This window comes from Polypterus senegalus, chromosome 4, assembly GCF_016835505.1.
Source record: "Polypterus senegalus isolate Bchr_013 chromosome 4, ASM1683550v1, whole genome shotgun sequence".
NCBI lineage: Eukaryota > Metazoa > Chordata > Cladistia > Polypteriformes > Polypteridae > Polypterus > Polypterus senegalus.
In genome coordinates, this window is record NC_053157.1 from 92,363,618 (window position 1) to 92,380,982 (window position 17,365).

At 40.3% G+C, this 17,365-nt stretch overlaps 1 protein-coding gene across 1 annotated transcript in view; it reads left to right on the plus strand.

Moving 5' to 3' along the window:
• The window catches only part of dctd (dCMP deaminase), a 300,948-nt gene that overhangs the window by 188,955 nt on the left and 94,628 nt on the right, over positions 1-17,365 (plus strand). Inside the window, exon 4 of the mRNA XM_039751047.1 lies at positions 2,961-3,077. Coding sequence (XP_039606981.1) covers positions 2,961-3,077 — 117 coding nt within the window. The remainder of the gene's footprint in view (positions 1-2,960; positions 3,078-17,365) is intronic.

A 17,365-nucleotide genomic window follows, 5' to 3' on the forward strand; every position in this document is an offset into this window, starting at 1 on the left:
AGGGCTGGTTTCACCCTACAGTATTTTTAGTCAACCATTGAGAAACATGTGTACCAAGTTTCATGAAAATCGCTCCAGCCGTTCGGACGTGATGCTGGAACATACATACATACATACATTTTTATATTTATAGAAAAGTGAACAGGACTGTCTGGAGGAGGGTTCTGGTTCCCTATCACCGAATAATTGACTAGTCCCTTTCTCTCCTTAATTTTGTATGGGCCTTGCCAATGTGCCAATAATTTGGAGTGGTAGGTTGGAACGAATGCCATGACCCGATCTCCCGGGCGAAACTCCCACAGAGTTGTGCCACATTCATAACAGCAGACTAGAGCTGCTTGCACCTTCTCCATATGGGTTTTTAGAATGGGTCGAATCTTTGCGAATTTATCGTAATACTGCGCAATACACTCGTAATATATTTGTAGAGGGGTGAGCCTCCCCCTCCTCCTCCAAACCTTCCTTTAAAATGTTCACTATTTACCAGAGCTGCCGTCCACACACTAATTCAAACAGAAAGAACCCTGTAGAGGCTTGTGGGACTTCCTGACTTGCAAAAAGGACAAGGCGGAGGAACTGATCCCAATTCCTTCTATCGTCGCTGACCACCTTATGTAGCATTTGTTTGGGTGTCTGATTAAACTGCTCCTCTGGACCATCAGTTTAAAGATGATACACTGAGGTCTTTAAATGCTTTATTTTAAGTAACTTGGCCATTTCCCTGAATGTCTACGAGGTTAAGACATTCCATGAGGTTAAATGCATCCCTTAGTCCATCAGGACTTGGGCAAAAAGTTCCCACAGCTAAAGCCAAGGCTGCTTAACCAAATGTGAGGTGCCTGGAGTTGTACAGTGTAAATAATACAGTGTATCGTTATTTGGAACACATGTATTTCTTGTGTGTTCCGTGTCTACAGAGATCTGGGTAAGTGTCGGATGAAAGGAAATGCGAGGCTAGAAATGCTGAACACATACCTAAATCAGAAACCTTTTCCAATGTTATACTAATAATTACTAATAATCTTTTCGTGTCAAGTCTATGGTATGGTGTCAAAACTTGCAGAAAAGTTGTCCAGATTTGTTAAAGTCACTCGGATATTTTTGTGCCCTCAATTTTGCTGTTAAGTTCCTGTTTCTTAGTTTTTTCTAAGCATCTAATATATCTGATACTGCTTGCTTCGATATTTCTGTTTTGTGCAGCTGGCTAATTCGCATGCTTTTAATGAGAAAACATGCAGGAAACACCCGCCCAAACAGGTAGAGGCACAACTGAATTTCTACGAAGATTTGCATTCTGAAAAGACATCAAACAAGAAAATAATATCTGAATGATGGAACTACAGATTATTCAGTCGTTTAATTTACTGGAAAATTTTGTAATAGTCATCCCTTCAGTCTCTAAATTCTGCATATTTCTGTTTTTAAATCTAAAATCCGTTTTTATGCGTTAATTCCATGATTCCGTCCGTGTTTTCCACATTGCGGAAATCATAGGGCCCTGTTATACCTTTGCGAAAGTGTTTATTTGATATTCCAGCAACCACATGAATGAGATCGAAACTGTCTCTGCCTCTGTTGCACACGTGCACATACATTCATACAGAAAAACATCACTATTTGAAAACTCTATGCCATTTGAACTTTTTTTTTTTTTCGCTCTTGCCTGTACTCTGCTTTATGGTGCATGGCACTGAAGATGCATAGTACTGAAAATACAGACAGACTTCTTACAGTACTTGCAAAGCTTACATTTCTATTCACTGGAATGTCAACTGTATTTATATTGGTATTATTGTACTTCTGCTCAAGAATTTATAACATCATAATTTAACTGAATCTATGATTCCATTGAGCATTTCATTGAGTCAGTCTGTGTATTGTGTAACATTGTTAATAAATCTTATATTACAAAAAAATTATTTAATACAGTAATCCCTCCTCGATCGCGGGGGTTGCGTTCCAGACCCCCCCGCGATAGGTGAAAATCCGCGAAGTAGAAACCATATGTTTGTGTGGTTATTTTTATATATTTTAAGCCCTTATAAACTCTCCCACCCTGTTAACATTATTAGAGCCCTCCGTGTCCTCTGTGCAAACAGCCCCTCTGCTCACACCCCCTCCGTCAAGCAGAGAGAGCGGGAAAGATAGAGAGAAGCAAACAATCACCGCGCGGGAAGCATATCTTATAGCTTTGAGGAGTTTTAGTTAATATGTAATACACGCTCTGATTGGGTAGCTTCTAAGCCATCCGCCAATAGCGTCCCTTGTATGAAATCAACTGGGCAATCAAACTGAGGAAGCATGTAACCTAAATTAAAAGACCCATTGTCCAGAAAGCGCAACCAGCTTAAAAATCTGTGATATATGTTTAGATGTGCTTACATTTAAAATCCGCGATAGAGTGAAACCGCGAAAGTCAAAGCATGATATAGCGAGGGATTACTGTATTCTTAGGCATTGTAACCTGAGATTTGATTTGCACATTGTGTATTGAATTGCTTGTTTTTCATTTGTGAATCAGCCCATATTAACTTAGAACATCACAATGAAAATCTGCATAGTAGGGGAGCTCTGCTGCATTTAAATTGGAGTTGGTAAATATGTATTTATTCTCATTTTACCGAAAGTTATTTTTAGGATTTGTAACCAAACATCTACTTAAGGTTATTTGTACTTGCAGTTTTATGCAAAAAAAAACATATTTGTTGCTTTTTTGAATATTTAATAAAAATCTGCTATTGATAAACATTTTAAAAATTGGGTTTGTTTTTTATTTAGTATTTTATTAAGCAAAAGCCAAAGTTCAAACCTGTCTGTGAAATCTGTGAATGTTAAAACTTTCATATCCTTAATATCTACACTGCATGCAGTATGTGAGTTTTCTTCTTTGTCTAAGAGAACATCATTTGTTGGAGACAAAGTCAATAGAAAGTAATACAATTTTTTAATCACTTTTTTAGTGTGCCATGCAGAGCTGAATTCAATTATGAACAAGAATTCAGCTGATGTGAAGGGATGCACAATGTATGTTGCTTTGTTCCCTTGTAATGAATGTGCAAAGCTCATCATCCAAGCAGGTGAGTAAAATACTAAGCTACCTTTTGTGTATAAGTATTGAGTATATTATTAGACAAATAACTTGTTGCTGTATTTACTTTTTTAAAAATATATTTGCATTACATTTTTGTCATAGACAATTTTTTTCCTTTTAAAGAATTATGATTTCCTTTGTGAGTTTCCTAACTTTCCTTACATTAATTAGTTAATCTGATAATTTAAAACTTGGGCTTGACTTGAAATTGTTATTTTCTAAATTAGGTATCACATAGCCAGAAATGCACAGTGCATTTAATTACTGTCATATTGTCCTAAAGACATTTTACTCATATAAAAACAGACCAAAGAAACACAAAGAACATCTGCTATAAGAAATGAGCCCCACTGGGACAAAATCTTTGAAGATTTGTAGCTTGTAGTAGATTTTAAATGTTTTTCTTTTTTAATTCTTGGTATTGGAGCTGTTTGACGTACTTGTTTTTTACATCTACATATTGTATTTGTAGACCTGCTAAGTTTTATTTTTCATTTTTCACTATGGGCTCCCGCTGTTGGTTTCTGGATATAAGGTCTCTGTAGACTTACTTAAACTGCATATGAAAATGGATTTGACGTTTTACCCTCTAATTATGAAGAAAACTGTATAGCCTTTACCCCTCTGCACAGTGGGGTACAAGTGTTTGTCTCCATGCTGTCACTTCATTAGGCGATTTTTGTGCTGTGTTTTTATTCTCTTCCATTCCAGTGTCCTTCCCCCATACTGTAATCCCTAAGACTTTTTACACCTTAGAGTTAAACATTAGTGGCATATAGTTGGATTCTGTGTAAAGTGAAGTATATACTTCTAATTTTTGTTTCATATCCCCTTAATAGTAAAATGGGTTAGGGCAAAAATTGAAATTGAGAAAATAATATGAAACATCTGTATAACAACAACAACATTTATTTCTATAGAACATTTTCATACAAAAAAATAGCTCAAAGTGCTTTACAAGATACGGAAGAGAAAGTTACAATTTAATTAAAATAGTATAAAATTCTTAACCTAATTGAAAGTATTATACATAAACTACTGGTCAGAATTTTCAGCACACCTCAGTTTTTTCAGTTTTTATGGAAATGCACATAGTTTAATGTCTTATTGTCATGTAATCAAGGCATAGAACAAATAAACAATGGCAAATAAAAAATAAGTCAAGGAATCATTATGTGTACAAACTTTTGTGCAAATTTTTGCTTCATCAAAATGTAGCCACTTTTTCTGATATACTGTAACAGCCAAACTGTGGTAACCCTTTTGAATGCCAGTCACTCTGTGCAAGTCAGTAATTCTGCCTCCAGCAAAAGAACCCCAGACCATCACATTTCCTTGTCCATGTTTCACAGTTGGAGTCGCACGCTGAGGAACCTTTCTTTCACTAACTCAATGGTGTACAAACACCCAGCATGATGAGCCGAAGATTTCAAGTTTTGATTCATCGGTACATAAGACTTTCTTCCACTCAGCATCATTCTACTGCTGGTATTTCAAGGCCCTATTCTATCCTTTAACACTAGAGTTACCAGAGCCTACGAAAAAAACTTGTAAATCCGGCCCACCTTAAATCCCTTCGCACCTCTCCATCAGCATCTTTTGTCTTGTAAATGTGCCAATAAAGACAAGCAGCAAGCAGCCTACTATTCCATATTCCCCACCGCCACAGAATGGGCACAACAAAGTTCTCCCAGCTCATGCCTTAATTATCTGGGAGTGAAGTGCTAGAGTTTTAGAGTGGAAATAATAGTTATTTGGAACACATGCATTTCATGTGTGTTCCATTTCTACAATAATCTGTGTAAGCACATTGTTGAAACAGAAACTTTTTTCAAATTTCAGTAATAAATAACAAAATGTAGGCATGAACTGTATAATGTGTGAAGTCTGAAGTCCAAAGATCAAATAAACACTTTCACAAAAGGCTCAAGGATGATACAATAGCTTCCGTGGCATAGCGGTAAGGTTTGCTGACTTGCACTCAAGAGTCCCCGGTTTGATCCTGAATACCTCCTATATTTGCTTTTTTCAGCAGTGAGCTGCTTATTGTTAATATCATACAATAAACACATACATTTGGTTTGCATCTGTAACATCCGGTGTACATTTATAGTACTTGTAAAAGTTAGTGTTTTTATTTTTTTCACTTTTATTCTCTCAGTCACGATACATACTACCGCCATCCCCCTATCCCAGCCCAACCCAGGGATTTGGCACTGTTACTTTTTATTTGAAACTGGGAATAATTGTAGATGTGAGTGGTGTTTTGAGGCAATGGAACTGGGCATTCTCTGATCTGCATTGATAAAAGCTGACACACAAACGCTGGTGAATCTGCCTTTTTCGTATCTCACCGTCACTTTATTTTTTTTATTCAGTTTTATTGAGTGTTTCTGCTTGCGCTTATTTAGTATGCACCTTATGGTCCATAATGTCAAAGCCACACTAACAAAAAAATCAGAGACATCTCTATATATGATATTTGGAATTATTCATTTTATGACCTGTATAGTACATTTCGGAAAACATCGTGGCACGGACGCAATATTATTCATATTCATTTGCATAACATCTTGCGGTTGTAATCGGTGACCGCATGTTTTTTTTTCCCCCCCGATCTTGCCAGTCCCCACATGTTGCTGTATGGTGGTGTTTCTTTTGTACTCCAGGACATGCAGAGGAAAGAATATTACACACCAGAAAGAAAGAGACAATATATGTGACATTTTGAAGAAATCATTTTATGACCTGAATAGCACCAATCATCGCACTAATGCAATATTATTTGTAAACGAATAGCATCAGATCGGGTGTGAATTTATACTGGCGCTGTTAGTTAGAGTCAGATTAGAAAGGGGGGATGGTTGACTCCTTGTTTCAGCATTCTGCCTGAAACTGTCTTTCTTTCCTCCTTGTTTCAACGTTCTGCTTCAAACTTTATTTATTTATTATTTTTACTCCTCTCTCTACTTTCCTCCAATCCCATCTCACAACTATCTTACATGGACTGTCGATAGGCCAATCAGAGGACACTTAATATATCTAGCTTAACCTGCTGACCCGGTTTTGGCTGAACAGAGGCCACTGAGGGTGAATGTGGCAGCAGGGGTAGTACTGTACAGGGTGGTCCAGATATAATTATGCAGATCCAGATCGACTGGATGACTTTAATGTATGCGGGGACGATTCCTGTTTGGTGCGAAGATGATTCTTCATGTCGTCAGTTCGCACAGTTCTCGATGGTCCTGGAATTTTCAGGTGATTTTCTTTGTAATAAACTTAGTAAGTTATAGCGTAATGAAAATTTCATAATTAGATCTGGACCACCCTATAGTGTGCCTCGGATGGCTGCCTGTTGAATTTGGGTTGGGTGATTCACTGCCTGCCTTTGGCCGCACCGTGTTCGTTCTCGGTGGGCGGATGCTGCAGGCAGCATACTGTAGTGGATGTAGTGATGAACCCCTCTCTCGCCTCCCCAAGTCATTTTGAATAGCAAACCTGCTCGTACTGTTACGCACATAGCAGGAAGTTGTCTCTTGTCAGTACATTAGACGTGTTGACGGGTGCCTTCCTGCTGTGACAGCATGGACAGTGCTGTGCAGAAGAGCTCATCTTAACCTTTTGTCTTCACCCTTCAAGAATGTCTCTGAAACACAAATCTGATGCAAGTGCTGGTGATATAGTAAAGAAGAGAAAAACCATTACTATTGAAAATAAAGTAGAAATAATAAAAAGGTCAGAGAGGGGTGAACTCTATCATTCATTGGCAGAGCACTTGGTTACAGTCGGTCAACAATAGCATTTATTAAAATAATGTACCTGTTCTGACTTACATACAAATTCAACTTAAGTACAAACCTACAGACCCTATCTCATACGTAACCTGGGGACTGCCTGTATATATAACACATAATAAAACACAAACACTTATTTACAGCTATGTATATATATCCGTCCGATATTACTGGTGAGCTCACCCTTATTAATTACCACAGTCAGTGAAGTTTACTCACTACGTTGGGGGCCCCAAACCGTAGCTCGGGTGCGTGGTGGCCAAACAAACAAAAAATACAGAACTGGCCCCTTCACTTGAGGATTCAACTGAAGCCACTTAAAACAAACAAAAAAAACACACAGACCTTGTTTGAATGTACTCTCCTTTATCCTTGGGTACCTCCTTTGGGCCTCTCGTCTCCCTCTCTCTTGAACAACCTCCTCACTCGCGGTTTGCCAGTGCTGAACTCATGTCCTGCCGTCTTTCTCTTCTTCAGGTTCCCAAATCACTCCGTCCACCACGTGTTAGGCCCTCTCCTCTCTTGACTCTCTTCACGTCCTACAGTGGGACACTTACTTGTCCTTTCCATTGGCTATAGACACCCTCTGTTTGATGGTGCACTTTTACAGTTTTCCCCACTTGCTTTCTCCTCTCTGAAATATCTATCGCTTCAGTGTGTCGCTTTGCGCATCAGCGCTTTGCTAGACTGTTCTTTCTCACTTGTTACTGCGTTTCACTACTTTGTATACTTCACGTTTCCTTTAGCGTTCTTCTATTGCTTCTTTCTGTCTAAACAGTTTAGCACGTTGCTAAAGTTTTCTCTTCTCCCGTCTTCTCCTTTTATGTTTTAGCAGTCTGCTAAAATTATTTCCTCTTTCTTTTTCCGTCTCGTTTCGGCGTTCTGCCGTGAAACTGTCTTTCTTTCCTCCTTGTTCGGCATTCTGCCTCAAACTCTTTCTTTTTTTTTTCTCCTCTGTCTACTTTCCTCCAATCTTGTCTCACAACTGGCTTGGGGGGGGGTGTCGTATTGTGATCGTGACCGAATGAATAAAATTGAAAAAAAAAGCTAACTTTTACAAATACTATAAATTTACACCGGCTGTTAACAGACACAAATCAAATGTATGTTTTTATTGTATAATATTAACAATAAAAGCAGTTTACTACTCAAAATGGTAAATTTGCCGGGGAGCCGGTTTCAAACTCATGACCTCTGGATTACAAGTCCGCAGATCTTACCGCTACACCATGGAAGCTGTTGTAATATACTTGCACCTTTTGTGAAAGTGTTTATTTGATACTAGCTGATCCGCGGTGTAGCATACGCCGCATAATTATTTATTGATGGGTGAGCACTTCCTGAAAGACACAGTTGTCCAAATGGGGGGTGGGTTTGAGGATACGATTGTGAGTGAATGAAAAGATGGAACTCTGGAGAGTGCAACATACAATTATCCGTGACTGAAAACTGGGTTTGGCAGATACAGGCATATCTTTTTGAAAGTTTGGCCGTGTGCCTTATTAATTGTTATTGCAAAGGCTAATCTAACAGGAAATTGTCTGCGTGTAAAAGTAAAAGGCAAATTTGAGCTGATGGGGTCAGGGAAATCCAGGGAACAGTTTGTGAGGTAGCAGCTGTGATAGTTTTACACTCCAGTACATTGCGGTGAATGCTGGTAACAGTCAGTCTAGTGCCATTACAGAGACCTCTTGCTGGCATGAGGTTTCTGAGAAGCATGATGACTGAACCAATTTTAATTTTGAGTTTATGCAGAGGCATGCCAGTGGGAGTAAGACTGTTAAGAAATTCTTCGGGGAATGAAAGTTTATCTGCAGGATCGTCTGTGATGATGGAGTCAACGCTGGTGAAAGTTACTTCGCCGGTAGGGATAAGTTTCAGTACTTGTTCATTAAGGTGTAGTGAGTCTTCGTTGGTGATGCTTAATATAGCTCGCGTACTGAGTTGTTCCGGAGTGACAGTTGAGAAGTTGATGCCTCGAGAGCGAGGGTGGATGCGGGAGGAGGGTTAGAGTTGGCGGGCGAGGCTCTGTCGTGCGTACCCATGGTCGGGCAACTTGGTTGATTTATATATAGAAAAGCAGCCGGAACCGAAAAGAACAATGAAAAGTCAACGTGGCTCAGAGGTGCATGTGGACTGTAGCAGAGACAAAAGCGACTGAGACTGTGTTTGTTGAGGTGTTTAGTGCGGGCATATGAGCAGGCAGTGTGCATGCCTCAAGAACGAGGGTGGACGCGGGAGGAGGATTAGAATTGGCAGGCGGGGCTCTGTCGTGCATATCCCATGACGCGGGAGGAGGGTTAGAGTTGGCGGGCGGCGCTCTGTCGTGCATATCCCATGGTCTTAGAGTTGGTGGGTGGGGCTCTGTGAGTTGGCGGACGTGGCTCTGTCATGCGTATCCCATGGTCGGGCGACTTAGTCCATTATATATATAGATTTGGCCATCAGCCTTCACAAATTATACATTTCATGTCTATATTTTGTTATTTATTACTAAAACATGAAAAACGTTTCTGTTTTAACAATGTGTTTACACAGATCGTTGTAGACACAAAACACACATCAAATTATTTCCCCTTACAATTCTGGGTAGCTCACTCCCAGATAATCAATCAAGGCAGGAACTGGGAGAACTTCTTTCCCGTTCTGAGGCGGTGCGGGGTGTGGGGCTTTAGCATGCTGCTTGCTTCTTGAGCTTATCGACACATTTAGAAGATAAAAGACAGTGACGGAGAGGTGCGAAGGCATTTAAGGTGGGACGGATTTACAAGTTTTTTCGTTGACTCTGGTAATTCTAGTGTTAAGGAAAGGCTTTTTTTACTACCACTCGCCCTGTCAAACTTACAGCACAAGGTCTCTTCTTTTTTTGACCACTGTTAAACTGTTCTTGAAGTTGTTGTGCTGCAAGGTGGCAATCATGCAAGCTGGTAACCTTCAGAAACTTGTCTTCTAATTGGGCTGTGATTTTGATTCTGCTAAATCTGTTCCTATCAGCATTTCTTCCAGTTGTCTTTGGATTGTGTAGGACACCGTTCTCACCGACACTGAATTTGTTTTTTGCAGTTTCTCTAAATGAAAGGCCTAAACTTCTAAGGGTAATAATGCTCAGTCTTTTTTCATTTGTTAATTACTTTCTTACCATTACCACTGGAATTTATAGCTTTCTCTAGTGTAATATTGTACAAGTAGTACTTCAGAGGTTGTTGTAACATAGTCTATTCCAAATCTGCTTTAAGACTGACAGAGGGTTTTTAAGCATTAACAGGAGCTGGGAGACCTGTGCAATTTGTTTGCTTCAACTTGCAAGGCTTAATTTACTTATAACCTACTAGTTGTTCTTTGAAGAAGGTTCATTTGTAATACTGTACAATGGAACCTCGGTTTGCGAGCATAATTCGTTCCGGAAACGTGCTCGCAATCCAAAGCACTTGTATATCAAAGCGAATTTCCCCATAAGAAATAATGAAAACTCAAATGATTCGTTCCACAACCCACAACTATTAATATAAAAATGATTAATAAAAAATATAAAATAAAATACATAATACAAATTAACCAGCACTTTACCTTTAAAAAGAATCATGGCTGGTGTGAGTTTCTAAACTCATGTGGGATTCCACCCAACGGGAAGACACGCGGAAGAGCATCCCAAAGCAATCGCAGTCTCCCAGCGCTGTAGCAGTTCGCCGTATAAGCGCATCCAAAAAGTTCGCAGACAAGCGCCTGTCGTCAATGAGTCATACAAGGAACATTACAAAGATCCCGCTACAATAAATAACAGCGTTATTGCCATTTCAAGCTGAATAAAGCTGGTGTTAAAGTACTGAGACTCAGCTTCATGTTTTGGGAGGCAAGATGGGGACTCGCACTTCACAGCGCACACACACACACAGTCACAATGCTGTAGCAAACAGTATACGTTCGTACGGATGTTGACTATATGAGTGAGGCACACAGACTCAGACGCAGAATGGGAGACGATTGCCAGAGAGAGAGAGACACGATGGGCGAGCGAGCGAGAGAGAGAGACGCGATGGGCGAGCGAGCGAGAGAGAGAGAAGCTGGGCTGGCGGCGAGATAAGGAGAGAGAGAGAGAGATGCGCTGGGCGAGCGAGATAAGGAGAGAGAGAGAAAGAGACGCGCTGGGCGAGCGAGCGAGTGAGATGAGAGAGAAAGAGAGACGTGCTGGGCGAGCGAGTGAGCGAGATAAGGGGAGAGAGAGAGACGCGCTGGGCAAGCGAGCGAGATAAGGAGAGAGAGAGAACCACCATCAGCTCAGTTGTGATCACATGACGCTCAGCGGACAAAGTGTATCCATACTACTCGTATTGCAAGACATCGCTCGTTTACCAAGTCAAAATTTATTAAAAATTTTTGCTCGTCTTGCAAAACACTCGTAAACCAAGTTACTTGTAAACCGAGGTTCCACTGTATTTAGAAGTTTCCTTTTTTCAGTTTTTGCTAACCTAAATTTAAATGTAAACCTTTGGCAGTTTACTGCTTACCTTTCCAACATATTAGGTAATTCATTGCATTTCAACTGATTAAGTCTAAAGAAAAACTGAGGGGTTCTAAAACTTTTGACCAGTTGTGTGTGTGGGGGCTCAGCCTGGTGAGAGGGAATGTCATCATTGGTGTGTGCAACTACGGAATGGTGGCAAACATCAAAAGCAAAAGCTTGCAAGCTAATAAACCACCAAGTGAGCTGGGTGTCAATATCGTTCTGTTTGTACAACCACTGAAGTGGGTTGTGGTTAGTCACCAGATTACACTGCCGTCCCCAGAGGTAGTAATGGAGGGCCTCCACTGCCCACTTAATCGTTAAGTACTCCTTTTAAATGGTCGAATAATTACATTCCCTGGATAGTAGCTTTCTGCTGACAAACGTGATGGGTATTCTTCCTCCTCAAAACATTGTGAGAGCACCACTCCTAAACCGAAAGCGCTTGCATCCGTTTGAAGAATAAATTCCTTTGAAAAGTCTGAATTGTGCAGAACCGGGAACGAAGATAAAGCAACTTTTAGGTATGAGAAGGCTTTGTCACAGGCATCCAGACAACACTATCATTCTTTCTGCCCATTGTCAAGTCAGTGAGGGGGGCAGCCTGATGCGCAAAGTTGGGAATGAACCATCTGTAGTACCCGGCAAATCTCAAGAAGGCACAAACCTGCTTCTGTGTTTCGGGATGTGGATATGAAAGCACCTCCCCTACCTTGTCCATTTGAGGCTTGAGCAACCCTTTCCCCATGGAGTATCCCAGATAATGGGTTTCCAACATACCCAGTCTACACTTCTTAGGGCTTGTTTATACTTAATGGTCAGAACGTGTACATGCATGCATCATAGCTGTGACGCTTTACCAGCGTTCATTTGACGCATCCTCTGAGCACGTCTTTAGAAATTAATGCAACGTATGCGCAAGTTGCAGTACCAGCAAAAAGTCAGGGGGCAGAGTGTGATAAAAGTTGGAATGTGACTAAGAGTCTCGGTTTACTATCTACATGTGACAGAAAACCGCTTTGAGGATCCTCTGGGATTGATGTGCATGCATCTATGTTTGATGAATGGTTCGATGTGGTGAAGCAAACTGGAGACATACAAATGCATTAGTGGTACTTTTTATATTCAAGTGTCATATATTCCCCAATGTAATGACACAATACATTTTAAAAGTCTTTTTTTTTTTTTGCGCTTTCACAACAGCATCAGAATGTATGGCAGCGTATTTCAGCCACAGAAAAAAATTAAGGACATGGTGAAAAGGTCTATTTTGTGAATAAAGTGGAAATTTCGGCTTTAATCTTGAAATGTCCATTTTAACCACATAGTTTATTTTGTCATTAAAGTAGACCGTTGTAAATGTCATCTTAAAACCACCCCAGTTATTAATCGCTATGCAGCAGCAAGCAGCAATAGATCATCACACAGAACACATTAAATTTATAATATTCCAACTCTCTGCACATTTAGAATCATTAGATTTGTAATTGATAACACTTTCATGATGAAACGCATTAAAGTATGTATGTTACATTTTACAGATAAACCGTTAACTTCATTTAAATAATGAATACTGTTAATAATTACACATATGGGGACGGCATGGTGGCAGAGCGGTAGCGCTGCTGTCTCGCTGGAAGTAACGTTGCTGGTGTTCCCTGTCTTGGAGTTTGCATGTTTTCCTGGTGGGTTTCCACAGTGTGCTCTGGTTTCCTTCCAAAGACATGAAGGTTTAAGGACACTAAAATGACACTAGTATATGTGTATGCTTGTGTTCAGCTTGTGATGACGGATGTAATCATTAAACATCCTTTTCAGAGATATTGTGGCAAGGTGCCCTCAGAATTTAATGGCTGTTTCAGGCAATACACAACCCAGTGAAGCCAAATGTTTTCTCACCGTGATGATGTCTTGCACTGCCGCCTGGTGGAATCTTCCAGAATTACATAAAGCATGCTTTATGTTGCATGAAGTATGAACCTTCCCTCAGGATTAGCCATTAGCCCTGCCAGCCGTAAACTGTTAAGCACTGCCCAAACATGGATGAGGTGAGATTCTCAGCCTAACATCAATATAGAACTGAACCGAACCGTCAGGCTTTGAGACAAGTACGATTGGGCTCTGGCACTCGCTTTTGCTCGGACGAATAATGCCTAACTGAAGCATTTGCTGTATTTCTTCGCGTATTATTTTTCTTGTCGCCTCTGGCATGTGATACATGTTTATAGTAGCACTGGGCGGAGTTACGATCTTGTGTTCCGCAATTGTTGTCTGGCCAGACACGGCTGAAAAGATATTGGAGTTCTTCTCTATCACTGATAGCAATTCCGCTTTCTGCCACTCCTTCAGCAGGTTAATATGCAAAACCTGTACAGGTTTCCACAGCCCTGGAATCCTAACTTTATAATACATGAGGGATGTACTCTTCGATAACTGCTGGACACAACCACTCAGCCCGAAATTTATATAGATCCGACAAAATCAATACCACTTAATCATGTTCCTGAACCTCCTGCTCACGCTGAAGATGTTCCACCGCAATAGCGAACAGTCTGGAAATCTGTTCCTGCAGTGACACAACTCGGTCGACAAACCTGCATCCTCGAGATGTTGGACGAATCCCTGTCCACTCATCTCGAAAAATCTCTAACACACTGCGCGATCGGCAGCAAAAGCGTAGCTTTAAAGTGCTCAGCCAAGTACATGCTTACAGAGACTCCCTAACAGCAAACAGGAGGAAGGGCACTACTGTATCCCACAAGGTGGGGTTGTCATGGGCGACTTGTTGAATCATCTGTTTTAGTCTTTTATTAAATCATTCAGTCAGGCCATTTGCTTGCGGATGATAAAACGTGGAGCGTAAAAGCTTAATTATTTAATTGCTTTTACATATGTGCTTCATGATGCAAGACAAAGTGCATGCCCTGATCAGTCAAAATCTTGCGAGGGATACCAATATGCGTAAACATTTCTGAGAGAGCTTTTGCAACAGAGCGGGTGTCTGCTCGCTGCAGCGCGGCCACTTCTGAGTATCTTGTGGAGTAATCAACTAACACAAGCATATACAGAATTGCTCCACTTTCCAGTCCATATTCACCCATTAAAAGCATTTTTAAAAGCATTTTGAAATGCATTCTCTCGTTATTTCCTCACCAAGGTGACCCCCCCAAAACGTGACTGTGAGGAATTTTTAAAACCTCCCTGTGCTTAGTTGGCAGTACCAACTACTAGCTTCCAATCTTCGATGCCTCTTTAATGTAATATTTTCACCCACCAAGTCTGGCACCCCTGATATATTATTATCGTTGGATGCAGAAAAAGCATTTGATATGGCTGAAAAGAACTATCTTTTCACTACATTGGAGAATTTGAGTTTGGATCAAAATACTGTATACCAGCCCAGAAGCTTCAGTTTGTATTAACAACATTATTTCAGACCACTTGAAACTAGAACGTGGTACTAGACAAGGATGCCCCTTGTCACTACTGCTTTTTTCAATCACCATTGAGCGACTAGCAAATCACTGTTGAAATGCTTATGAGATAAAGGGAATTATCAGAGAAGGACTTGAACAGAAAATTTCACTATATGCAGATAATATCGTACTATATATATCAGATCCACAAAATACTGTGACTGCAGTCCTAACAGCACTAAAAGAATTCATTCATTCTCCAAGTTCCCGTGAAGGTAGAAGGATGAAATTTGGCAGGCTCATTCCTTACAGCTTACTTACAAAAGTTGAAATTCTATGCCTAATGGTCATAACTGGAAGGTATTTTTCTCCATTAACTGTAATGGAGTTGAGCTGGAAAGACGTGGGGGGCGGAGTTTCGTGCAACATCATCACGCCTCCCACGTAATCACGTGAACTGACTGTCAACGCAGTACGTAGAAAACCAGGAAGACCTCCAAAAAGAGCTTAAGAAAACATGCATTATATAATTGAGAAGGCAGCGAAACAATAAGAAGCGAGCGAGTGACATATACTACCATATTCATGAGTGCTGCTACCTCGGAAAGAAAGCAAGGTGTAAACCTAAACTTTAAATTAAGTTCATAGACAGGCTACCGCTGGCGTTTCACATGCCCACAGGTAATGCGGGATACAAGTTTAATGAGAGGACGCAGGATATAAACAAGAGTTTTGATCACTTTGTAACTAAGTTAAAATTGTAGGTGAAGGGGTGTGCTTACGCAAATTCTTAGAGACTGTGTTTGTGGGGGATTGACAGTTAAAGGCGGGTGGGGAGTCACGTCATCATCTCCCTCCCATTTACCTCATTTCGCTCTGAGCTGAGCTCAGCTAACGCCGTCTTCGAAGCAACCGTCACACTGCCACCAAATACTCACAGAAAAATCCACAAGTTAATACACACGCTGTCTCTAGAGTTTCTCCACACTGAATCCTCCAGGCACTACTTACAAAAGGTTACATTGACAATCGTGTTACGTTATTTTTAAAATCTTTCCTTTTCTTAGCACAAGCACAGCTGAGAAGCTTGATGCATGTGCTCCATAACGTTAAAAATAATGCATTTAATCACACTTTGCATTACAAGCAAAGGGAGCTTTTGTCAATGCATGATTTCCTGGTACACGATTACATTGATCAGCATCCCGATTCATTTTACCCTCGCACCACCTTAGTTTGAGAAGAAGTATGAAAAATATGAGGTTAACACAGAAAACAGATCACCAATTCAAGCTTTATGAATAATCGATTCGCCATCAATAATTGTTTTGGTAAAGCCATCCTCCTTCCATTTTATAATTTTTCCGCCATTAGCCATGATTAAATGAACGGTAAATAAAGTAAGAGCAAAGCGAGGGTGACTTATTTAGGCAGGCATATATATGACAGCAACACTCATGACAATGTCAATCATGTTACGTTATTATTAAAATGTTTCCTTTTCTTTTTCATTACTTCTTTAACACACTACTTCTCCGCTGAGTAGCGGGTATTTTGCTATATATATAATATATGAATGACCTCCAAAGAGCTGAGACTTTTGATATCATGAACGTGTCTGCAAAACTGGGGTCTCCTGCCCAGCAAAAGTCGAGCAGCCAGCGCGCGTGCATAGCTGTGCCGGCCTTTGAGACGCTGACTGCGCTTCTGCCTTAAGTCAAAGTGAGCACTTTTAATTTTTTTCATCCTCCCCCTGCGCTATAGCCCAGACAAGTGCAAACACGGGACCCCTTTTCTACACCGCGGCAAAATAATATTAAGGCGATTCACACTTTCTTTGCACGATACGATTATGAGGTTGTCAGCTCGGATTATGAAGACACGCATACGAGTGGAGGACTGACAGTGCCATCACAGCCAATTAATGGCGGGACGTCTCACCAGTCTACACAAGACCCACCCGACTGTCCCCAAAAGGCGATCATAACGCCAGCGAACACATCTCTCTATACTATATAAAAGAAAAAGGCAACTTTCCTTTCTTTACACCTTTTTTCCTTTTATCCCAAACCAAAGCCTTTCTCTCTTAACACTGCAGAGGACACAAAACTAATTTTCTTTAAATGCCGGTAAGGCACATTACCAGAGGCACAAATTTGAACGTTCACATAGAAAATGTAATTTCTATACCACAGCCGTCGTGTAGCGCCTTTCAAAAGGGATCTACTACCGAGAGATGATCCATATACATTTTAGCTGCTGTTAGTTACTTACCTGTTGTGTTACACAGTCTTTAAAATGTAGTTTACCAAACCACTCCAGTAGTGCTCAATGTACCTGTACTTCTTAAAACGTTAATGTTTTACTGTTTAATAACTTATAGACTATATTTTATTATTTTTCCCTTGCACTCAGTGACCAAAGCTATACACACACATATAGACACATACAAACATACACACAAGTATATGTATGTGTATATATATGTATGTATGTGTATATATATATATATATAAACACACACCCCATCTACATTATATATATATATATATATATATATACA